Source organism: Molossus molossus, unplaced genomic scaffold, assembly GCF_014108415.1.
Source record: "Molossus molossus isolate mMolMol1 unplaced genomic scaffold, mMolMol1.p scaffold_m16_p_18, whole genome shotgun sequence".
Taxonomy (NCBI): domain Eukaryota; kingdom Metazoa; phylum Chordata; class Mammalia; order Chiroptera; family Molossidae; genus Molossus; species Molossus molossus.
Genome location: NW_023425353.1, coordinates 17,724,268 through 17,750,658, shown reverse-complemented (window position 1 = coordinate 17,750,658; position 26,391 = coordinate 17,724,268). Strand labels below are relative to the sequence as shown.

Sequence of the window (26,391 nt, the reverse complement as noted above, 5' to 3'; positions counted from 1 at the left end):
CGTCCCTGGCACGGGGAGCAGACAAGGCAAGTTACAGGGGCTGCCAGGGATGGCACCACGCTTCCAATGTTGACTTAGGGAGGGGGGAGGGAAGGCCCTTTATCACGGGACTGAAAAATCAGATCTTGACTCCTGGAGTAGAAAAGGTTTTTTCTAAACCTCCTACTATTCATCTTCATTTCACAGATATTTAAAGCATGTATTATGTTGCTATGGACAATTAGCCTTTTATCCAATTTTACTTGAGAATTTAATTCTCCCACCCGAAGGTTTTAATTATACCCTCAGCCCCATACTTAGGCCTCGGTTCCTGCAGCTGGAAATCTGCCCCAGTGATGTTATAACCTTGTTAATGTAACAAAAGAGGAGTTTACTTAAAACTGGACTGACTATGGACTTAAGCCAAATTTACTTGAAAGAGGAAAGAGTCTGTCAAAAATCCTATAGTAAACACGGCAAAGAGTTCTCTCCCAGCCTTCCCTTAATTCATAGCGACAAGCAATTTACATGTAAGTGGATTCATATGCTCTACCGAGAGGCCGCCTCTCCAAACGGGGTGGTGCGCTCCCCCACCCCGCCGCACGCCACCCCCTCTTTTCTTTTCTTTCCTCCCTTTCGGGGTTTTTCTCTCTCGGTATGCGGAGTAGGCCGCCTCCTCGCTGAAACAGCACACATCCACAACGTTTTAATCACCCCAACGCATAACTAGGGCCTCTCCACATTTACCAAGCCAGTGTCTGGGACTAAAGGCAGCGAGATTTCCGAAAGCCCTCCCAGGCCTGACCGTTGGCCTGTGGGGCTCAGGCTCCCATCCCGGCAGCTCCTGCACAAAGAGCAGAGCCGGCTACAGTGGGAGCGCGGGGCGAATACCAGAGCCCAGCCTGCTCCTCTGCTGCCAAAATCCTGCAGGGCTTCTTACCTTCGACTGTTAATTAGATTACCTTTTTTAGTCCACACACTAACAAAAAACATACATTAGACTAAACAAGATATGACAACAAGGAAGGGCTGAAGAGCGAGCCTTCTGAGAAAACATTAAAGGAAAACATCACTCTTAATATCACCGTAGAAAGGCGAGAAAGAAACTGCAGGTAATTTCAGCCTGCAAAAGGGGAAATCCTTAGCATTTTAGAAGCAAAAATCAAAAAATGAATTCCCCCCAAGTAGAAAGCCAGGCCGGGGTTTGCTTCAGTTACATTATTTTCAATTATGCTCTTTGACAAAATCCATCCATAGCAAACAACTGGCCAGAACTCAAGTTTCTTTCATGCACGTTGAAAATTTAATTAGTTCTAACTAGATCAAAAGTTGTTTTTCCCCCTTTTGGCATGTATCTGTATCATTTCTGTGCTTTTTGGAAGCTGCTAGACATCAAAGGCAGATCCATCATTCTTGGGGAACCTCCATTCCTTGGAGGCAGTTCCCATCTACCCCTCCTTCCATGCTACCGGGCCTGGACCGCGTGGCAGCCCGGGGCCGCTGGCGGGGTGGGATGCACTCCAAGACATGCACATTGCTCCTCTCACCCTCCTGGACGGCACCCAGCACCCGCGCCCTGCCTGTCCCTGAGATAGCCCCTACACAACCCCAAACAAACCTCCATGGGGAATCGTGACAAGTCCCCCAAAACAGAGAACCTGTGAAATGCAGGGTGATGTAAAAGGAGGGTTATAGTTGTTCGTATGGAAAATAATACAATAATGAATAAATAATAATACAAGAATAAACTCTGTCTCATTTACTCATAGTTGTAAACCTACTTTTGTCCCACCTTGTATATTCTAAGATTGAGAGATTCCAGAACGTAGCATCATTTAGGACTTAAATAGTTCATGTTATGGAGACCTATTTCAATACTCCAAAGTTATCCTATCTTTTTTGGCCTTATAATATATATATATAGTTTCTGCTGATTTTAGAGAGAGAGGGAGGAAAGGAAAGGGAGGGAGAAACATTGACTGCCTCCTGCACGCCCCCTACTGGGGATCAAGCCTGCAACCCAGGCATGTGCCCTGTCCCAGGAGTCAAACCAGGACCTCTCAGTGCATGGGACAACGCTCAACCAAGCAAGCCACATGGGCCAGGGCTTGGCCTTTTCCAAATTCACCCAAAGGTCTTTGGTTCTAGGCTTTGAACTGGGTTAACAAACTACTAGACAAATCAACTATCCACCAAGAACCTTCTACTCACAGGACAGCGCAGACATTATAAAGACGCAGGCAGAAAGTAAGGTTTAGCTCCCAGCCCTCCTCACATAACTGTGTATCTCAGGCAAGTTTATTTAGCTTCTCAGGCTGTTTCCATCTCTGCAGCCTGGGAGAATAGCTCCTTCACCAGGAGTAAGCTGTCAGGCGGCGAGCCGCGCCTGTGTTCTACAGGCTGACGGTGCCTGAAGGACCCTGTCGGGAAGCGCTGGATGCTCTGCTCCCATCAAAGGAACCGTCGCCACTCCTGGGGGACCTAGTTGTAGCGTAGTCTGCTCTGGCCTTTTAACTACAAAGGTAAAACTGTTCTAAGATCCATTTTTTAATGATACACTACGTGCCAAGTATTGAACCAAGAGCTATTTACATAGACTCTATTTTCCTTCATCAGAGTGGCCAGCTCTATGGGCTCCACATTCTAGCTGCTGCTTCGCCCACTCAGAGTCCCTGGCTTGCCTGTGGGAGAGGTCATGGGACCCACACTGGGCAAATGATGTGGGCAAAAGTCCTTGGAAGAAGCTGTTCCTTCCCAAGTGAAAACTACTAGGCAAATCAGCTATCCACCGAGAGCTTTCTACGTATAGTAGTCCCGGCCCTGGCTGGGTAACTCAGTTAGTTAGAGCATCTTCCTGACACGCCAAGGTTGCGGGTTTGATCCCAGGACAGGGCACACACAAAATCAACCAATGCGTAAATAAATGAGTGGAACAACAAGCTGGCCCCAGTCAAATCAATTTATTAAAAAAGATGTCCCTTCCCTCAGGTAGAGTTGTTAGGCGCTTACCCTTCTTTCTGCAGAACTCAGATGTGATGGCCAAAAACTGCAGCAACAGTTTTGCAAAAGGAAGACGAACCACAAGAAAGGATTGAGTAGGGTGGCTACAGTAAAATACCCTACACACCGGGGCTGTCCACCTCCAGACTTCTTGTTATGTGAGAAAACATATTATTCTCTTTGGGGGGTTTCCGTTGGGGCCGGCAAGTACATCCCTAGCTGATACCTACCCTGATTTCTCTTTCGCCTAGAAGAGATGGCTATGGGGAAGAGAGCATTTCTGGACACCCTGCAGGTCTGCCTGGGCCTCTTTAAGGAAGGATTAGATGGCAACCTGAGATGCAGCATGTCTGCCGCCCAGCCCGTCCCACCGCCCCTCTAGCAGCCTCACCGCATGCTGCAGGATCACACAGCACAATTACTAAATCGTGGTTTTATCACCGTCTGTGATATTTTGGCTTCCCTTGGGTTCCCAAATATTATGTTTAAAAATCTCCATACTTGCCCTTGGTTGTGTTCCAGAAAGAAAAGACATTACTGGCGCGCGTGCGGCTTCCTGAGAAGCACAGACGGGTACATCTTGAAGTGAGCACATTAATGGGTGTCCTTTAAACCTCCACTTCCCATTTGCCCGTTAGAGCCTCCTTAATTTAGCACCCCAGGATTCTACTTAAATTACCTTCTTAGTTGGGATTAGGGGAGCAAAGGGAGACCACAGGGCCCTGACCCTGACAGTTCAAATTGTCAGAGCCGGGGGACTGACACTTTTCTCCCCACTGATCCCGTGCTGCGTGGCATGGTCTCAATTTCGAAGAAATCCAAATGCTTATGCACTTAGCCAATCCCCAAGTGCCTCAGATAAACTCAGGACTGAATAAGGGAGGCATTTATGTATCTTGAATATCTCTACTTGCTTAATGCCAGGGCCTCAATATTTTGATAAAGTGATGACAAGAAGAACACAGAGAACAAAAAGTAAAAGCAAAGAAAATACTCTAAGTACATGGAAAAACTATGAGCCGCTAGAATTTATTTTGTATATTACAGAGCGAATATATGTCCATAATGCAATTTTCAAAATGTAGATTTTGGAAGCCAGATTGGTTTTCCTTCCTTTTTCGAGGAAACTGAAGCAGATTTGGGTTCAGAATATTCAAGGGCAATTTCTAAAAGCCACTTTGAATTGTCTTCCTTCTGAATCTGCCAAAAAGTACACTGAAAAGGACTTTAAAATCCTGCCTGTAGCAATACTGTCAAATAGGAATATATTACAAGCTAAATTTTCTGGTTGCCACATTAAAAACTATAAAAAGAAAGAGGCAAAATTAATATTTTCATTTAACCCAATATATCCAAAATATTATTTTAACATATAATTAATATAAAACTTCCTTTTGTTGTGAATCCTTCCCTGAGGATATCATTTCCTTTGATTTTTAGAGAGAGTGGAAGGGAGGGAGGGGGAGAGAGATACATTGATTAGAGAGACACATCGGTTGGTTACCTCCTGCACGCAAACCAACAGAAACTGGGAATCGAACCTGCCACCCAAAGATGTGCCTTTGACTGGAAATCAAATCCTTGACCCTTCAGTGATAGGGCCGACCTTCTAACCACTGAGCAACACCCTCCAGGGCAACATAAAATTTATTTTTATACTAAGTTTTTATATATTTATTCTCATACCAAGATAATTTATGTTCTTTTTTTCATGTTAAGGTTTTGAAATCAGCCATGCATTTTATACCTATCCTGTACACACACACTCACACACTCACACACACACACAGAGTCAATGGCACAAAGGCTGTTAATAGGATAACATGTATCTTTTTATTAACACTCTTTACCCATCCCACACACTTAGTGAAGGGGTAGGTTTAAAAATCAGCATCAGGTACTTTATAGCTTAATCTAGATAAAATTGCAGATAGTCAACTATTTTGACCTACAAAAATGGTAATTTCATATGCTTCAACCTAACATTTTAACCTAAAGTTTTATGAGAGGGGTTATGGTAAGATCTAGAACGTAGATCTCCAAACAACAACAACAACAACAAAACACTGCCATGAGTGGTTGCTGATCGCAAGAGTATGGGCCACTATATTTCAGACAGAAGTGCAGCAATTCATTAACTGCTAAAGTATTTGGTTCTTCTCTTATAGGCCAGTACACAGTACCTCCAAGCCTGGTTGAAAGATAATATTTGATCAAAAAGCAAGGCAGCGGCCGGTTAGGCTCAGTGGTTGGAGCGCTGGCCTGCGGACCAGAGAGTCTTGGGTTCGGTTCCCACAGGGAGCACATACCAAAAAAGTAAAAATAAATAAAATTTTAAAAAAGCAAGGCACTACTAGTGACAGGTCCTCCAGGCCATTGTGCGCATGCAGCACAAGCCTATGGCTGCAGATGCCTGGAAGCTTCAGGAGCTCCTCAGACTCAGTCTTTGCAAATCCATCTCCTCCAAAACATCCATCACCACCACTACCATCATCATCATCATCATCACCATCATCAGCACCACCACTGTCTTCGCCATGACCATCATCACTGGATCATCAGCACTACCACCACCACCATCATCATCATCACTGTTGTCATCACCACCACTACTGTCATCATCAGCCATCATCACGACCAACACCATTATCATCATCATCACCATCAGCAGCACCATCATTGTCTTCACCATGACCATCATCACTGGGTCAACAGCACCACCACCACCACCACCACCATCATCACTGCTGTCATCATCATCAGCCATCATCACTACCAACACCATTATCATCATCATCATACTTCCTTTTTAGTAAGTTTTCTTACTTAGTCCCTTTTACCCTCTTCCCTAAGACATTTCACTCCTCCATCCGTTGAACTCCTATTCAATCTTTAAGACCTAGTTTAAATATCACCTCTCAAATTTCTCCCCACCTCACAGACCAAATAAATGGCTATCTCACACCTGTGGAACCACTATAAAAGTTTTTTGTACATGCCTAGGTTATAACATAATGACCCTATGATGTAACTGATGTAACCTTCTCTCCCTATGTTTAGCTCCTAGCATTGGGTCAGGCACATTATAGTAGGACTCAAAATAAATATCAATCGGTTGAATTCAAATGAATAGGTTTCATCTCAAGTGTATTCACTGGGTAGTACCTCCCTTGTATGCTGGGCTAAAAAATAATTTTGAGGCTGTTAGTTCTAATCATTTTTATATTTTCTGCCTTCAAACAGGTTATAAATAAATATGAATATGGACCATGACTTGTAGATTATACAGTACTGTGCAGACCCTCCCTTTAATAGCTTTACAGAGATAAAACTCACACATCATACAATTCACCCATTTAAAGTATACACTAAAATGGGGGTTTGTATGTTCAGTTGTAAAACCATCACCACAATTTTAGAAAATTTTAATTACCCCAACAGAACCCCATGCCATTACCAGTTCCCCTCCCCGACTTTATCCCCCCAGCCCTAGGCAACCACTAATCTATTTTCTGTCTCTGTATATTTGCCTATTTGCATATAAATTGGGTCCTACAATATGTGGTCTTTTATGACTGGCTTCTTTTACTTAGCATGATGTTTTCAAGGTTTTCCATGTTACGTGTACCATCTTTCAGTATTTTATTTCTTTTTAATGTCGAATAACATAACATTCCATGTATGAATAGATCTCATTTTATGTATCCATTCAGCATCAATTGATCCATTTGAGTTGTCCCCGCTTTGGGCTATTATTCATAATGTGTGTGTGAGCATTCACGTATAAATTTTTAGGAAGATATATGTTTTCATTTCTTTTGGGTATGTACCTAGGAGTAGAATTGCTATATCGTATGGGAGATCTGTGTTTCACATTTTGAGGACCTACTGAACTGTTTGTCAAAGTGTCTGCACCACCTTTTAATCCCATCAGCAGTGTCTTAGGGCTCCAATTTCTCCACATCCTTGCTCTGTTACTGTCTGTCTTTCTGATTATAGCCATCCTAGTGGGTATGAGATGGTATCTCATTGTGGTTTTTATTTATATTTCCCTAAAGACTACTGATGTTAAACATATTTTCATGTAGTTATTGGCCATTTGTATATCTCTGTTGAAGAAATGTCTGTTCAAATTGTTTGCCCTTTTATAATTGGATTTTGAATCTTTATTATTGACTTACAAGATTTCTTTATATATTCTGGATACAAGTCCCTTATCAGATATGACTACAAATATTTTCTCGCATTTTGTGGATTGTGCTTTCTTGCTGGTGTCCCCTGAAACACAAAACTTTTAAATTTTGATGAAGTTCAGCTTTTTTCTCCAGTTGCTTGTGGTTTTGATTTTATACCTAAACAAAGGCTTTGTCTAACCTAAAGTCACAGAGATTTATACCTACGTTTTATTGTCAGAGTACCCTAGTTTTAACTCTCACATTTAGGTCTGTGATCCATTTTGATTTAATGTTTATATCTAGTGTGAGAGGGTCCTTTACATAGCTTAGAGTTGCCAGAAACAGAAAGCCCGCACATGTTTGTGTGACTGATGTGCACACTACCAACAGTTTCTTCTTCGATGGCAACAGTACTCACACACGCTGTCGCACCAGCATTTCAGAGACCTGGCAGTCCTGTCCTGAGAATTTCATGCAGGAAGAATCTAGGAAAGCTAAAAAGACTGCTCATCATCAAGACATCGCTAATGTTGGTAAAATTCCTTACAATTTGACTTTAGATTGCTCTGTGATATCTTTCGTTGTCTTAAACGATTTCTATATTCTGAACACTGAAAACTCAGTAAGAGTTCATGATTTCTTGGTTTTGGGTGTCATTTCTTCCTCCCTCCCTCTATCTCTTCCTCAGCCCCTCCCTTCTTCCCTTCATTCTTTCCTCCTTATTTCTTCCCATCCTCTTCCTTCCTTCCTTTTGTTCTTCTTTCCTCCTACCCCCTGCTCAACTCTCCTTCTCCCTCTCTTTCTAAGTTCCTTCCTTCCCTTCCTTCCTACCTTTCTCCCTTATTTTCTTCTTTATTTCCTTATTTCTCCTCCTAATTAAGTGTAAGCTCACTGAAAGCATCCTCTATAGGCCTTGGTTCTCCGGGATGCCACCACCCCACTGCCCAAACACAGTGCCTAGAACAGGGCCTGGCACGTGGTGGGTGCTCACAAAGTGTGTTAGGGTCTAATGTGAACAGTCAAACTCTGTCCGTGAGTTTCCAACCTCAACTATAAGGGTTCCCTTCTCCCACAGTGACTGTACAGACACCATTCTATGCAGATTCAATTTGTAAAAAGTTATCATATAGTAAGTGGGGAACAAGAAGCATTACTCCATGTAAATGAAAACTATCAAGAGAAAAAATACTAACAGTGTAATTACGACTGAAAATGCACTATGTATGAAAAAAGAGAGAATTCAAAACGTCAAGTTGTTTTTTTGGGTAAATGCTTCCTTCTTTCCTATACAAATATGACTTACTACCCTTATGTTGAATAACAATAACACAATGACTCAATATCATCCAGTCTGTTATACTATTAAAATATTTAGCACTCTGAAATTCTGATCACCTAATGCAGATAATTCTCTCTCCTCACTTGGCCATGTCTCAGTACATAGTAAAGATACATTTCTACATATTAAAGATGAATTTACTCGTTCCTTAATCTTTAATTGAAGTGGCCTCTACACCTCTAGGGTCATCAGGAAGCACGTGAGTGTGTGGGGGCCATGCACGGACAGCACAGGTAAGCCCTGCATCTCTACCGGGCTGGCTTTGCTCCTGCACATGGGGCAGGCTGGTCAGAATACAACCTGCGTCTCAGATGCAGGAACGTTGGCTGGATTCCTGCAATCAGTTTGCTGGCTGGATTTAAGAACCCTGGAGCCTGTAGTTGATCGGTTCTGCTCTGGGTGCCACTGCGGCCCAAGAGAATGAAGCTAAGAGCCTTTCAGGAGACAAGGGCATAATTCAGTCAGCTTATAAAAAAGGCGTGGGGAAGCAATCCCTGGCAACAGATGTCAGCTCTTTTTCTCTCCCCACTGATTGATTTTGGAGAGCCCTTGTTCTGCGGACTTCAACATCAGAGACCGAGGCTCTCCTGCGCCTCCCTGGCTGCTGCTCAGTGAAAACACCATCCTGTTCCATCATTTTCATCATTATTATTTCCTCAGTTAATAAAACTGAAAGAAAGCATGTTTTCAGAGATGCGAAGGGGCAGAGGCCCATTTTGGCTGAGGTCAGCCTTGGCAGGAGTCAACAATTTTTTTCCTAAGGTTTTATATTCTTTTGATAAAATTGTTGTATTATTTCAAAAATTAAAATAATAAAGCTTTAGGTTATGCAATGGAAAGTGGTTCAAGTTTTCTGCCACAGGTTTTCATGTGTGTACTTCTAGTCACATTAAAAAGCTGAACTCCAAGCTGGAGTTTTAAATACTTTCCAAGCTCAATATCTCCCTGAATAATTCCAGACCAGTTCTGGGAGCCTCTTTCATTGTGTATCTTATTATTATTATTTTTTTAAATCCTTTCTTATTATAAGCATATAAATTATTTCTAATATCATCATGAAGGAAAGGTAATCTTCCTATCCAATTACAGTTGACCAATGTGAATGTAAACATATGTGAATATCTCCAGACACTGTGGAGATAGCATCTGTAATGGGAAAAAGAACCTGGGTTAGTAGCCAATTTCAATAGCCACGTGTCCAGAAGAATGTGGGAATGGAGTAAAAAGGGGCTTCTAGCCCTGCTTAGAGGAAAATTATTTGTTTTAAGGCAAAGATGAGGTTAGGAGCCATGGCTGTTGTGGTAGAAGATTAGTTATTATTGCATAATTACAGAGGTGACATTTTTGAATCCCTCCCCCAAATAAACGGCCACTTTTCAGCAGAATCTTCCAGCACTGTTTTGGCCTTTTAGCAGGACCCAATTTGTTTGGCCAGCAAATTTTTTACTGGCCATTTGAATACTGTATTTGCTTGTGAGTCCCATATGAAACACTCCTCTCTCCCTTCTGTACCCGCCCACCTCTCACTCCTAGGTTGCACATCAGCTGCCTCTTCCTCCTGGAAGCGTCCCTCAACCCCATGCTCCCTTCCATTCTGGATCAGATGTGCCAACACACCCAGGACCTCCCTATCAGAGCTCTTACCCCATCTTCCTCCTGAGTGTCTGAGCTCCACCGGGCAGGAGCCATGTCACCAGGGCCAGGACACAGTGCCTGCCCATCAAAATGCCCAGCGAGTATTTGTGCAGGAAAAGGATACACAAACCCCCAAAGGAGAGGGGTTCACATGTGAGAGTCCTCCAAACCTGTCACAAGGAGAAAAGAAAGGAGTGGATGTTTTCAAATGAAGATGAGAAGGTGTTGCCCTTGGAGGGTACTGGGGAGAGGTCATCGCAGGAGAGCAGTCGTAAATCCTCAAGGGTTATAAAATACCAAACACTTACAGGGCCTCAAGAAGCTAAATGCAGAAGAACCAAAGAATGAGAGGATGACATGATAAAGAAAGGTCTTACAGTATAACAAAGGGCAAACTTTGTAAGAGGGGGTTCTGTGAAAAGACAATGAGTTCCCCCAGAATACTGATGAGTCGATTTACTAAGACTTACTAAGTAGCAGATTTAGGCTAAGTGTTTTATATGTATTAACTCATTTAATCCTCAGAGGATCCCCACAGGGAAGGTAATGTCATTCATACACTTGGCCAACGTCACAGTGCATGGGGATTGAGTGGTGTGGCTGAGATTCAAACCAAGTCATCGGACCCCTCGAAGCCCAGGTACTTGACCCTCATGCTACTACACTTCTCATCACCCTCAGTGCTAGGCAGAGAGTCAAGGACCCCTTCTCAGAGGTCCTATCAAGGAGTTAGGGAACACCACCAAATGAGAGGACAGACTAGATGATATGGAAGTTTCCATGGTGACACTTAATTGTCACCACTCTGTCTTCCTTGGCTCAAGGGCAACTGCTAACTGAAATATAATGGACATAAAGTATGTTTCGGTGTGGAACTCTAGCCTTCATATTCCCCACCCTCTGAGATACTGTCTCTCCCCATCTTCTACCGCAGTCAGGGCTAGAATGCTGCCCATGTTCCCGGCCCAGCTATTATACCTTCCTGAGTCATTTTCCTCCAGAACAACTAGATTTGAAAGCCAAGTCCAAGGCAGTGATCTGGCTCAACCCAACTGATTCCCATGGTTACCTAGTTGAGGGAGAGAAGGGCACAGAGGATATTTGGATATTGAAACCACCCCACTGCTTCCCCAAATCAGCAAGTACAGATGTACAATGGACAGTCGAAACATCAAGACAAGAGTGAGCTTTGGGAAATCCGGGACTATGTCTGAGCTATGACTATATCAGCATCCAGTGCAATAGGAAGTCCCTAGGTATTGGTCAGTAAACAATGGTTGAATTAATTAATGAGCAATCCTGCATACATCAGTTTTATTTTCCCAATGAAACGGGGGTTGCTAGGGACAGCAAATATGATCATTAACAAAAACAGTGCAAGAAACCGAATGGCTATATTTGGGCTTCACAGGAGTCTAATCTCATTACAAAGAGAACTTAATCTCAGCTTCATTCTGTGCAGAAAAGCTACCATTAATCAAGCCCCCAAAACCCTTAGATGTAGAAGATGTAACCAGGTCACTAGTTCATGATCACACTTTGAAAAAGGTTGTTTGTTTTATTTCTTCAAAATCCTAAAGAATTACTGTTCAGTCAAGAAGCACAAGAGACCCAGCACGAACAGGCCTTCCCTTCCACCTATGTGTAGAAATATCAATGATTGCTAAGAGATAATGAACACTCTACCCAAGATGCAATTATGTCAGTCCTGAGAACATGGAAAACAGAGCTGGCAATCAATTAAAAAACATGTCTAGTGGTATTAATCCTTCTGATCTCTTTGTATAATAACCACTAAATGTTCCATTTTGCTATTTTATAATAAGATTTTTTTTTAAAAACTTAAAATCTAAGCTTCTCCTGGGGAGTTCTGACACTATAGGGAAAGGACTTCATTAGAATTCTCCTCTACCTTAAAGTGTTTGTAATTTGCTGTCAAAATGTTTATCTGCAAAAATATATATATTTATATTTAAATATTTATGGATGAAATTATATAATGCCTAGCATTTACTTCAGAATAACCCAGGGACAGGACTGCGAAAGTGTGGGATAGTAAGGAAACAGACGTGGCAATGAGTTGAATAATTAATGAAGTTAGATGAAGGGTACATGGAGGTTCATTTCACTTTTGAATATAACTGACATTTAAAAAAAAAGATTTAACTATAATTCATCCAAGCCCATTGGGGCACCAATTAGGAAAGAGGATGATTCTCATAGGAATCCTCTCTGTTCCATGAAGACACCCCGAGCTTTTGAAGGAAGAGAAACTACCACTCATCAATGCCAGACTTACCAGACTTACAGTCATAGCTCATCTGGGAATGTGTGTGTTTCTCCCCAGATCTCTGCATGGATCCCAAGTTAAAGGGTAGGCTTCTTAAGGTACTTCATAAAAAAAATATATGACTTAGTAGGGAATTTTCAATGGACCAAAATTCTTTAAAATTCTCTTCTCCTCTTAATATAGGCATTTGGTAAATTCACCTTGCCAAATGTGAAGCTTATCTAACTTTAATATATTCTTCATTGAAAGGCCTTCGAAACAAATCAGTCTGCCTAGAAAAACTTCGAAGCTGTTTAGGAAATAGTTGCTCCAGAAACATGAGACTTGGGAAATGCTTAAACATAGCGTACATTTCAGAAAGTTCATGTTGAAATCAGTTGCATAGAAATTAAGTGTCTGTGTCCACAAGGAAAAGAAAATGGGTCTAAATGACAGCCATGTTACATGGATGACATTGTTGAACGTGGAAGAGGCTTCTTTCTCAGCTCTCTGAATCCACCTGGTCTGGGGTCTTCTGCCTCCAGACTGGGGAAGGCCTATGTGCTAGGCATTAGCCAGTGTCGAAACTGTACTAGTGCCACTAACACACTGGCTCCAGACCCACAGCCTTTCCAGAAGGAGCTGGGCTGCTGGTCCAAAGTGAGAAATTATACACAAGTAGGTCCAGATCAGCCCTTTATAATCTGTGTGATTTTGCCTTCTGCGGGACTTCTGGCAATCTCCAGCTTCAACCAATCCCTTTGGTCTCTGTGCTCCTGTGAGCTAATGGAAGGCATGCCACTCCCCCCGCCACAGGACCTTTGCACAGGCAGTCTACTACTCTTGAAATATGGTCTCCCACCTAACCCCACTCACCAGCCCTACCTCTTCACCTAATAAACTTCCACTCACCCATCACATCATGGCTCATGGCCACATCTCCAGGGAGCCCTTCCACTACCTTCAGGATGTTCTCATTGCTCCTCAAGCCTTTCCTTTTGTACACACCAATCCTGGCTGTAATTCTGCATTCAGATTTCTAATCCTTTGATTGGACATCAGCTTGTTCACTCATCCTCTCAGTGAATAGCTTTGACTGCCCAGAATGATTTGTTTTATGAGTGAACAAGTCAGGGACTGAACAAATGATTGAATCAATGAGGAATGCTTAGCTTGCATTTCAGTCTAGAATGTTGCATTAGAGCAGCCGCTGCTTAGAGCTGCAATGCCTTTAGCTTTATGGAAACCCCAAAAGCCCTGCGCTTGGCTGAAGCGATGCTCCAGGGCCTGCAGGCGGCTGACTTGTGCTCTAGCCAGGGCCCCTCAAAATGCTCTCTTTCCTTTCATCTCAAGAACCTCTTCCTTGCTCAGAAACCAACTTCCCCATGCCTGAAGACAGGGAGGGATTGTTTTTCCTTGTATGTGGCGGGAGCAGGGGACTGTCTTCACTAATCCTAATCCTAAATCTGAGGCTGACTCTAGGAACAAAAGCCACACAACTTTCTGGGATCGGGCCACAGCAGTCATTCATGTTGAAGGGTCATTTGGAAGCCAACTGTTTATAGCAAACCACAGAATGGCAGTTCTGTGTTAGTGTTTTGGTTTTAGCATCAAGCAATCTGCTTATTTTTCCAAAATTACTTAATATGGGAAATGTAAACACTTTCTCAAATAATCCTAGTAACTTTCACACACGTGACCGTGCACTGTGGCCCTCCCCACTGCTCTGGCTGGCCCGGGTCTGGCAGGAGGCAGAGTCCAGCACAGGAGGTCCAGTGAGGGGCGTCAGTGGAGGGACTACAGAACAGAGGTGGGCAGGGTTAATGAAACCAAGAAGACACTTTGAGGACCTAGAAAGTGGCAACAGTGGGCATTTGTTACTGCACCTTAGGCCCAAGGGGCCAAAGGAAACATGAGTTAATGTCAGTGCCAGTGGGAGCCACGGCTGGGGCACTGCTGATAAGGAGCCATGGTCATGGAGTGAGGTCCCTACTGCCCCAAAGCAAGAAGGGGACAGAGGAAATTCTCTAACCGTTTTCTCATCCCAGCCTCCCACCTCCCACAGTACCTCCTACTGGCCCTGGGCCCAACCAGGAGTCAGCCAGCAAGGGAACCCCAGGAACGCAGCCCAGGGTGGGGCATTCCAGGACAGTCTCCCTCCAAGGGTGACGGGGGTAGGAGAGAGCAGAGAATAACCGCCGGCCTACTCGACCCCTCCTGCCTTAGAATAGCGCCTTGGCTGACACGAGTCTTAGAAATGCATCAAAGGGAGATTTTTCCAAGAAAACTTCCAGAGAGAGAGCCCGGAGGAGAAGACGCTCCGAGCTCAGGGCTGATGAAGCGAACACACGAACACCACTTTCTGAAGGACAGAGGCACAGTCTCGCTCGCACCCTGACTGCCAGCGCCGGCGCTCTGCGAACCTCTTCAAGGAGCGCAGCACTGCGGCTGAGCAAGAACAGATCCGCAACCCTGGCCAAAGCCTCCTGCGGGTTCAAAGTAAGATCCCAGGGATACTGGCTTAACCCAAAGATCAAGTCAAATACTGCATTTCAATTTTCACAATCCGTCGGTTCCCAAATCCCGTGACAGGAAAACAAAAGACTTTGGCCGTACTTGATTGGCAGCTTGGCTCCAGATGATAGTTCTCAATTGCTTCGCTCCTGGGGAACGGAGGGGTCTCCCCTTCAACACCTCATTCTCCAGGCAAGACGGCCAGAGCCAGCCCCTTCTCTGTCCTCAAGCACGCGCACACACACACACACACACACACTCTCTCTCTCTCTCTCTCTCTCTCTTTCCCAGGTGCGTGGTCTGCCTCCTGCACAATACCCAAAATTATAATCTAGCAAAACAACCATTATATTAAGAAAACACAGAACACGTTTTGAACCCCGCCGGAATATGCTAGGAAAGGTGGAGGAAAGCAAGAAGAGTGGGGAGGAAGGTGAGGCGAAGGACAGGAGGCAAAGAGGAAGAAGAACAGAGGAGACTGGGTGGAAGGGAAGAAGATGGGAGTGGATCAGGTAGGGGGAGAAGGAAGAGGCAGCTAGCAAGAGAAAGAGCATAATTTCCATCAGCATTCATTCCCTCCTTCCACAAACTCTTGTGAAATTCTTCCCAGGGACCAAGAATATTCAGAGCCTGCCCCAGCTGTGCTATGCCTCACCCTACAACCCTGCAAGTCTGACTGACTTGGAGATTTTGTGAGGTCCCCTTCCGATGAGCACGCAGATATTGATGTTTACCCTCTCCACTCTCAGGGTTGAGGTGTCTCCTGATAATATCTGGACTAAATTTTACCTCAGCAAAGAAGATACTACAGGGGGACAGAGAATTCCTGACCACGTCGGGATTTGCCCCAAGTCCCGCCCTTTGCGGCTCCGGCAGGCGGCAGGCATCTCACAACAGCCTGTTCCCCACTGATGCCTCTGGCCCCTGCTCTGGCACAAATTCTCCCACCTTTGCAATGTCTTCGTTCTTCTTCTCTCCTTTCTGCTCTAACTGACCACTGCAAGAAGTGGTTCCCTAAGTAAAGACCGAGCTGCTCAGAGGGATGTGGTGAAGGGAGGGACAAAGGGAGAGAGAGAGTAAACGTTATAGGGCTGGCTCCAGGACTGGCCAGTTGAGGACTATTCAGCTTCATTTCCTTAACTGAGAGTTGGACAAACTGAGGGTCGGAGAGAGCTACACGTTAATGAATGGTGGAATACTGGGGCTGGGGAGGGCTGCATGGTTTGCTAAGCAGTAGGCATTAATGCATCAGGTCTTCAGAATCTTAGCCAGGATTGATATCTTTAAGGGAGTACAGTCCCCGGGGGATTTGGATCTGAGACCTGTGCCAATTCCACTGCCCGGTGACCTGGCATACAGTCCCAAGAAAGCCAGCGAGAGTCAAGAGGTCAAAATCATCTACACAAAATGCAGGTCCCCAGGCCACCATGCCCTCTGGGATCACGATCCTGGATGTGAAAAACACAGCCTGTGTGAGTCCTCTCTGAAAATAAGTCAAATTACGTTAGAGATCCAACAAAGCTGTTCTCTCTTCCCTAGTTAAATAAACACAAGCCTTTAAAAAGGAAGGCCAGTTATAGGTTTGACAACCCTGGGCACTACTGGCATTTGGGGCTGGATAATCCTTTATTTTGGGGAGGCTGTCCTGTGCATTGTAAGATGTTTAGCAACATCCCTGGCCTCTAACCCTGGAAGCCAGTGGCATCTCCCATCCAGTATGACACACAGAAATGTCTTCAGACTTTGCCACGTGTCCCTAGGGGGGCAAAAGTCCCCCCACCTCTCCATGTAAGAAGCACTGCTTTAGAGAATCAAAGACTATGAACATGGTCATCTGAGTCCAGAGCCCTGTTCACGATTAGAAATTCCAGGTCAGGCTGGCCTCGGCTCACCCAGCTATAACTGCCAGGCTCAGGCTGTGAACTTAAGTCCCGAGAGCCCTGCTCACTGTACAGAGAATTCTTGTTTCAGAACTTGATGGATGACCCTGGCTACACCGTCTGCTCCTTGGTTTCCCTTTGTGTGATGTAGCTGCCCCATTCCTTGCCTCCTGGGGCTAAACCTGACAGCACCCCCATGGCGTAAGAGCAAGTACTTTACAAAATTCCTCAAGAGGATGTTGCTCTTGGATTAGAAGAGAGGACCACAACTGCCCCCTTCGCCTGGCGGTGTGCTAGGAGGTTGAAGTCCGTACATTTCTCTTTCTCTTTCTTAATGGTTGACCTTCCCTACCCCCATGGAGCTGCTGTGAGGGTGGAGATAACATGAAGTATGGTGCTTGGAATTATTTAAGCTTTATGATTCACAGGCATTTAGATTATTTAACTACTGATTATGATTATTTAAGCTGAAAGATTATACTGCTCTAGCTCAGAAAATGTTTGTATTTCCATTAAAAACCACCAGGCCAAGGGCCCTTTTGACTGACATTTTTCACTATTAAAACTATACATACAGTGCATGTTTTTGGCCAGAAGACAGTACGGCCCTTATTTTGTTTTAAGATAAGAAAGCTGACTTCAAAGGCTGCCTCCCGCAAAGTTTCCCCCTGCCCTCACCCCAGCCTGTTGTCCTGACCCCAGAGGCAAGTCGGAAGAACCGCCTATGGGCCCACTGCCTTCAACTGGTCAATCGAGACTGGTTCTGCCATTCCCAGACTTGAAACTCTTAACCATGGCACCCCGAGTTCTTCACTTGGAGAGAGGGTCCTCAGTGGCTAAGGTCACGGACTATCGTGTCAGCAGATGTGTATTTGAGTCCCAGGTGTCTGCGCCTCAGTTTCTGCATCTACACAGTAGGGGTAACGATACTCCCCATCTCGCCAAAGGGGGCAGCAACAGGCAGGTGAAGGACTCAGCCCCTGCCTGACCTGCAATAAGCGTTTAGTGAATGCTCAATGGTCATATTGACCCCACCCCCAGGTCTCCACGCACTGAACAGCGTATGTGCCTGGGCCAGCCTAATTCTCTGCAGGCTTGTGTCAGAGATCGTAGTCCTTAAGGCAAAGGCAGTGGAGGGCCCTTGATTCTACCTGACATGAAATTTAACCACTGATTCCCTATCGCTTTGTGAAACACGCCTCTGCTTGGCTCATACAGATTCTTGACATCTGTAGAGTTCTGTGAAAAACAGATACAGTGTATGAAAACAGAAATTCTATCCCCCCAGTAGAGACAGCAGTGTACTCAACCGAGCGGTCACTTTCGCTTTTTGGAAAAAGTTTCTGATGTCAAGGAAAAGAAAAAGAAAATTCCAACATCTCCTAAATATTTTCCGTGTTTCGGGTCATTTACTTAGAGGAATTATGAATAGAATTGCACACTGGAAGGAATTGTGAAGACCACCCTGCCTCCACTCCCCGGATATGGGAACTTCCTCTATAGCACCCAGAACAGGTGATTTTCTCCCCCACAGGACTTGCTGACAAACCTCAGGAGCTACCTCACAGGGCTACGGAATTTCACAAAGCATTAAAGGAAGGTCTTCCTCTCTTAAGTCCTAGAGCCCAGCTCTAGCCCAATCTTCCAAGACAGCACAAATCAAGTCCACTTCTTTCCTTACATGTCAGCCCTTTAAGAGTGAATGGAAATGCTGCCTCTTTGCCTTCTCTAGACCCGACACCTCTCATCCACTCACTATCCCACGCATGGTGAGATGTTCAGTTATCCTTCAACCTGTTCACTCACCACATGACTTGCCCATAGTCTACCAACCCTGGTACCCAGAATGAACTCACTATACACTGAACACACATGCATAGGAGTAAATGTCTGTTAGAAATACTGTCTCTAAAGGTGTAGTTTGCAAAGCTGTTTTAAATGAGCAGGGAGATATCATATCAGTTGGCACATATTTTTTCATACTTTGTCTCAGCAAAGACTGATCATTGCTCCCAATACTCTTTTGCCCCTTCTCTTCCTTGGTACTGGGTTCCCTGAATATTAACTGGACACGGAGCCACCAGGCTAAAGGCTGCATGCCCATGCTTGTCTTGCGGCTAAGTATGACTCTGTGACTTAAATGATGGCCAATAAGCCCCTTCCCCCACCCTGGTACTTATACCTACTTAGAATGTATGCTCCAGAAATAAAGGGATTTTTATCCTTCCTGTTCGCTTTGAACAGTGCTAAGCTCAGTGCCTAAGACATAGGACAGTCTTTGCATGTAGTGGATGCTCAACAACTGTTGAATGAGTGAACTGTTCAATGATTCAGATGTCATGAATGGTACATACCACCTAAAAGACAAGGGAGTCCCTTTCCCCTACCTCCCCTCTGCTGGCTGGAATGGTCACAGCTGAGACAAAGCCTCAAGACAAAAGTGGGGGTTTCTGATGACTGAATAGCTACGCATATGAGTTTCTGGGATGTAAGTTTCCTGTTCTTTGCATTTGAAGCTAATTAGACCATTCCACTATTCTACAGTGTTTGTAGTCAGGTTTGACTTACCCACTATAAGCTTTGTGTACAGTAAGTCTTTCCTCTCCCCCTAAAGCCTCTAAGCCACCAACTCCAGATACAAGAGAGAAACAGAAATCATGAGTGGTAGTAATCAGCTGCGCAGCTCAAACCACAACCCGTGCTGAATGAGCAGTTCTTCATGACATTTATTCCCTTTCTCTCTGCCACCTGCCCCCATCACAGCAGGTAACTGAGAGAGCTGCGACAAGCTTCATCAGGCCTCTGGCTGACTCAGTTCACTTCAGAACTGAGCAGGTGGTACAGAGTAACAGACAAGCAGACTGCGACATTCTGGGACACACTGCCATAATATTTAATATTTTTTTAAATTGGACATGTTGAAGTGTTTCTAAACAAATCGTTGGCTAGGGAAAACACTGTATTGTAGCCAAAATAAAAATTGTTGAAAGCATAAGGCCAACTGGAATTTGAAGACAGAATCAGTGTATTCTAACTGTATTGGGTTTACCTAACATATATTAACATGTAACATAAATATAGTTTTACTACTTAAAAATAACTTTCTCATAAATGTATAATTTTAGTCAGCCCCCATAACATCTCTGTAGGTTGGTATATCCCTTGAGCAAATGACTTTATCAATTTTAAGTAGTGATTGCCTTCAAAACTCCTCTCCCAGGCTCCATTTATCCTGCCTAAATTGCCAGGCACTTAGAATTCCTCCCTAAAGAAATGTGATTTGTCTTTTCTCATGTTGGCATGAAGTAAAGAATAAATTGATTATATCATTTTCTGCACCCTGCCTCTCCTTTGAAGGGTACTTACCTAATGAGTGGGTCTCTCAAAAAGGATCCTAGATCAAAGAGGCCAACAGGATAATGCTTTGGAATAAGTTGCTGCCTTACCTCACTATAAACTTCTTCAAATAGCTCAGTGTATACAAAGGCTTTTGAGGCTATCTGGAGAAGATGTCTAAAATGCAACAATACCCAGTAAATTAAGATGAATCTCACAACATCATCAGGTGAGTTAAAAATGTAGAGGTGCTCCTAAAATATTTATATAACAAAAACAAAAGAAACCACCAAAAAATCTAAAATACACATTTTGCATTATGTAACTATTAACCATATCTCAAAACTCTTACTCATTCAGTATTTAATACTAAATGGAACATATCAGTTAGCTTACCGTCTGCCTATTAAATCACTATGCAAGTTTAAACTGTCCGAGCAAAGGCACACAGATCTTAACTACTGTATCTCATGGTCTTCAATTCCTTTTAGCCACAGATATCAAATTCATGAGCCAGAAATTGAATAATTGAACTTTGGTTACTGGAATGTAAGCTTATTAACTGGCATTAATAAAACCAAACATATAGAATGATGCTCTTAATATTATTTTAATAAAATCCCTTCTAAATAGAAGTAAATGTAACAAACATGAAGCATTATAAAATGTTTTAGCAAGAGGTTTTATACATTTTTTAAGTAAAAGAATAATCTTTTACGCAAGGGAAAGTGAATATTATGTTCTTCTTTGAAAATAGATGGTTGGGAACTGTTAGTTCTTTTCAGTGTGTGGGCATAATGACTGGCATTAGAATACCAACCAATAAAAATGAAACTGAACAAAGAAGTGTTGGGGGAAGAATCCTACATGAAATACGCACAAAGGCCCCCCTATGTCTTCACCTCCTAAAAGGGTTCCCAGACTATAAGGGTATATTGCATTTTCCATGTCGCTCTTTATCCCAAATCACCATGAAGATCCTTACCTTCGGAAATAGCTTTCTCAGTGGAATTTCAAACTTCTTTGGTTACACAAGAAACTACTTTATTCATCTATCTATTAATGTGTTTTGTTATGTATTTGTCTGTTCATTTTCTTCACTCATTTTACTAAAATGCAAACTGGATAACCTGCCACATGGTAGGAGCTCAATGAATATTTATGAGTTTTTGAACTAATTTGTCATTTTATTACTCAAAAACATAGTCAATGCTTCCCACATAACAAGTTCTAGATACCCAATATTAAAAAGAAATTCCACTGTAAAAAAAAATAAAACTAACTCGTGAGAAATCTTTAAATTAGGGGAATGACGTAATATTTTCTCACTTTACATTCCATCTAAATTTAAACTAAGAGGATAATTCCCTGCCCTGCCAAAGAAGAGTGGCAGGGAAAATGTATACTGTATGGCACGAGTCCCAAAAGGATATAACACAGAACTCTGGGTAAAAGTGAAACAGCTGGTTGTGGGTGTAGCTATCAAGAGGCAGCAGGAGGGATCTTTGTGATGATGGAACAGGGTTGTGTCTTGACGGTGATGGTGGTTACACAAATCAATACATGTGCTGAAATTGATATGGCTAAGTACACACACACACCCACTCACACATAAATGAGTGCATGTAAAACCAAATACATCTGAATTAAAGTTGGTGAACTGTACCAATATCAATTTGCTGGGGGATGCTGCGCTGTAACCATGCAAGAGGTCACCACCGAGGGAAATGAGCGAAGTGTGCTAGAGACCTCTTTCTACTATTTCTTGTAACTGCATATCAATCTATAATTATTTCAAAAGAGTTAACAAAATGAAACAGCAGGATGCTTATCAAAACATTCTTTATATTAGCAAACACTGGCACCAAGATAAATGTCCAAGGAGTGAACCTATACGACAATATATTGAGTAATTACAAATAATAAAATTCTATGTTTGTGACATGGAGGGTATTCTCCAGCAGGATTTATAAAATGTAAAAGTAGGATTTGATTTTGTTAAAAAGGAAAGAGCATTGGTATAGGTATATACCAAAAGGCCACCAGTGTCTATCTTAATTTTGCTTCTTCATATGTGTTATCATTTTCTAAAATAAACGCTATTACTCAAATAAATATCTAAAAAGCTTTCTGTCTCTGGTGGGGTTCAGGTAAAGTCTTTGTAGCTCTAGGACAAAAACCAAGGTGAGTGGGAAGATTACATGGAAAGCCATTTTAGTTCCATGGAAGGACGAAGGAGACCTGCAAGACTCATGGGGCGCGCACCATCACCTTATGACCCCCGACCCCCGACGTGAATGCTGTTCGCCAGGACCAGGGGAATTCCTCATGAGCAGTCACGTGGAGGGGAGCCTGGCTTACGCAGACCAGGATGCTGGGCCCAGCCGCTTCCCGTTCTAAAGTTCTGTGCCATTTGCTTCTGCGATGAATTTAACAGACACCACCTTTCATTTCAAAGCCCCTTTTACGTTTCAAAGCATTTTCACATATGCTGGTTGATATTCACTTCAGTTTGGTACATTTAAAAAAATTTCCTACACTTCTATAGAGTAAGCAGGGCAAGTATTATCACCTCCATGTTCTTGGAGAGAAAGCGAAGGCAACCAGATAGCGATCTCCGGTTACGGGTGAAGGATAAGATCACATCTCCCAGCTCTTGACTTAGGGCTCCATCCCTTCTCCTTCCTAACACCACACAGCCTCTCCCTTCCCTCCAGGGCTTGGAAACTGGACAGACTTGGCCGAAAGTTGCTTGCATGTTGTTTGCCAGTGGAAAGAATATCAACAATGCTTGGTACAGAGTAATAGTAAGTACTGCTAATGATATACCCATCTGACTGTTCCCACATACTTACATTGACCAGGGTAATGTCAAGTAACCAATATGTCAACTCAGCTTAAAAATCAAGATCAATCAAACCAGTTGGATGACTTGAACAGCCCAAGAGGCCGATGAATGTAGCGGGTGCTGTCAGTCAATATAATTGCCCCATACCTGTGTCCCCATAGTCCCAGGAAGGAGCCGTAAGTGGGGCTTCTGGGCTGGTTAAATAGTGAATGGGGTTCGTATGGGCTTAATGAAGCAGGGCTTTGTTAGTTTTACCAAAGGAATTAACAGAGGAATTTCATATTTATTTTGTAGTGGTAGCAGATTAAGCACTTCAGCAATAATGTGGCAATTCACCAAAACAGGTCTTAGTTAGGTGCTATCTGAAATCATGAAATTAAGTGGGAAAACATACACATGGAAAAGGTTTCTATGTTTTAGAAAAATAAATCCAAATTTTAGATAAATGATACTCTTCACAGAGTATACTAAATAAATGACATATTTTCATTGGCGGATAGCGCCATTTACACTCATTCATTATTTTCCACGTGCCAAGCCCTCCTCTGAGCACCCCTCCCCAGAACCACCCCAGAAAAGTCGTTACAGGAGGTAACTGGAGGGTCAGCGATGCCAAGGTCATTTCTCTCAAGTCACCCAGCCATCAAGTAGAAGCAACAGGACTTCAACAAAGGTCTGATGACTCCCAAACCGCATGCTTCGCCATTATTTGTTCTCTGAAAACACTGACAGAATATGCTCTTTTTATGGAAAGGAATGAAAATGTCCTTAAAATGGCATAATCAATCACTCCAGGAGATACAGCGTTAACTTGGAAACAATGAGAGAAACCAGGCTGCACATGACGCAGAACAACACACCAGGAAGAGGTGAGTGGAGAAAAAGAAAGACGTGCAGTCAGCCTGCCGGTATTGTAAACAGATTATCGATCAAGGCGATAATCTCAAAAATGTTTGATGTGCTTTGCTTCTTAGTTACGTAAAAATCCAGTCTCCACACCCTGGCCAGTGTGCTCAGTGGTTAGAGCACCATCCCATGCACCGAAGGGTCTCGGGTTCGATTCCCAGGCAAGGGCATGTACCTGGGTTCCCCGGCCCTGGTCAGGGTTGTGCAAGAGGCAACCAATTGATATGTTTCTCTCCTTCTCCCCCCAACCCCAAATCCCTTCTATTCTCTCTAAAAATCAATGGAAAAAATATCCTCAGGTGAGAATTAGCAACAACAAATCCAGTCTCCACATTCAACCTACTCACTTATTCAACAAACAGTTTTGGGCACCGACCATATGCCAGGCAGGACAGTCACCACACTGACAGATAACAAAGGTCTGGGCTCGGTGGCGTTCGCATGAGCTTCTTGAGAAAAGTAGGTTGTAGGAAGGGAGCTTGAGGTAGAAGATTTGGGTTTTAATCCTGGCCAGATGGCCTTAAGCAAATTACTTGAAATCTTTCTAAGTCTCAGTTCCCCACCTCTAAACTGAGGATAAAAATATCTGTTTTTATTATATCATCTTTTATTAGAAATAATTTTAGTTTATATGTGAGAAAAAAAACTACTTATTCTTTGGTCTTAGAGAAACTGAGGTAGTTGATGAGAAATAAAAGTTTTGTCCTCATTATTAAATCTTTCAAAATATTTCATTCCATATTTTCCATGATCTAAGCTCTCTGGGTTTAATGTTAACCATGTGTAAGACTTGTGGGGTCAGGAGAAGGTCACTCTTCCATACCTAGCTACCAACTTCAAAATCTGTGTTACAGGCTTACGGTGCCATAGTTACGTACGTTTCTCCTTATTGTGGAAGGAAGTTGGGTTGAAATGATATCTTAGTGATTATTTCATTTTAAAACTCATATAGGGTGATGTCGCTTCTTGTCTACCTGTTTAGAAACAGATCCACAGCAACTGATTATTTCTAAAATCTTTGAGTAATGTTTCTTGCTATGTTCTTCCATAATGATATTATTTCATTGTGAGAGCGAAATGAGAGCTCAGTGGAGATGGGTGTGTCACAGGCCCACAGGAATGACCACTGCCCAGCCTCTGGCCGTACTTTATTGATCAAATCCAAGAAAAGAGATTGGATCCAGGCTCGCCCCTAATCTACCCTTCCCCAGGAAGGGGTGGGGTGCGGGAGGATCTCCAAGCCTGTTTTTATCAGCTCAGCAAGTCAGAGTCCTGCTCTCTAAACAGAGAGGTGCCAACCTTAAGACTCTATGAAAGCCAACGACAAGCCCAGCATTGTACACAAGCGACAAGAATACAATTAGCAAAGTTATAGTCACAATTAGGAAATCCCTCCTCAGACAGGTTTCCGCTGCGCTCTGAGCGCTGGCTGCTTGAGTTCCCATTGTGCTCAGCGAGGCCCCGGCTCTCGGCCTGCCCGGACCTCGGACAGACAGGAGAGTGCTCACGCCATCCCCGAAACCCAGACATACACTATCTAACGCCAGACCCTGTTTTTTAATAACACCTGCGGAAAAGGTGACAATTGGGACATGGAAGCTATAATTTAATAAAATAAGAAGCGTAGTCCCAGAAATGACTAGTCAAGTGTTAGCAAACTCATTCTTTCTCCAGGCTCCTTCTTCCTCTCCTCCAGCCTCCCCTTCCCATCCCGAGAGGGAGACCCGGACAGAGACGAGGAAGCCAAGATGGGTACTCACTTCATCTCCAGGATCTCCTCGAGCTGCTTCCTCCTCTCTATCCGGAGGTTGGCCAAGTGCGCCTCCTTCTCCGCCAGCGACTGCTGCGTGGAGGCGAGGCGCGCCTTGGTGGCGTCCAGTTCCTGCCTGGTCTTCTCCAGCGCGTTCATCAGCTCCTCTATCTGAAAGGCACACGGAATGGACTGTTATTGCTCCGTCCTTCCAGCACACGGCCTGGCTTGCCAGCCTGTGTTCTGAAACAGACACAAAGGAATCAGGGCCATCTTTGAACTGGGCACTGTCTCTTGAAGTTCGTTTTTCCTTTGTCCCTGGCTAAGAACAAAAGTTTCCAACACTGAAAATGTCCAGATTTCTCCAAGATCCTCATTCAATTGGACTGTCAAATAACCTTCATAGAAACCATCTGACATATTTATTAAAAGTGGAGGGTGAGGGACTTGACCCAGTTTCAACTGTGTTTGGCAAAAATCAAAGATGGTGGAAGGCAACGTCCAAAATGCACAATGTGGCCCTGTGTGCGGGCCCCGGAGCATTTCGACAGGAGGCCGACCTGCGTGGTTCAGATGTGTTCATGGCTGAACCTATCAAAGCCTTGTTTGGCAGAAGTGACTTGATGTCCAGGGGCCTCGGGAGCTCCCTTTCACCCCACCTCCCGGCCTCACAGGCAGGAAGCACTATTTGGCCAAAGGTAAACAGAATTCCAGCCACAAAAGGTTCAAGTTTGGTTTGCCCTGAAGTTTGAGAGGGTTC

At 43.7% G+C, this 26,391-nt stretch overlaps 1 protein-coding gene across 2 annotated transcripts in view; it reads right to left on the bottom strand.

Moving 5' to 3' along the window:
* The window catches only part of ERC2 (ELKS/RAB6-interacting/CAST family member 2), a 922,431-nt gene that overhangs the window by 334,992 nt on the left and 561,048 nt on the right, over positions 1 to 26,391 (bottom strand). For both annotated transcript variants that reach the window (XR_004960151.1, XM_036266685.1), the window contains exon 14: positions 25,642 to 25,802. Coding sequence is in view for 1 of the 2 variants with exons in the window: in XM_036266685.1 (XP_036122578.1) it covers positions 25,642 to 25,802 (161 nt within the window). In the remaining variant the exon portion in view is untranslated. The remainder of the gene's footprint in view (positions 1 to 25,641; positions 25,803 to 26,391) is intronic.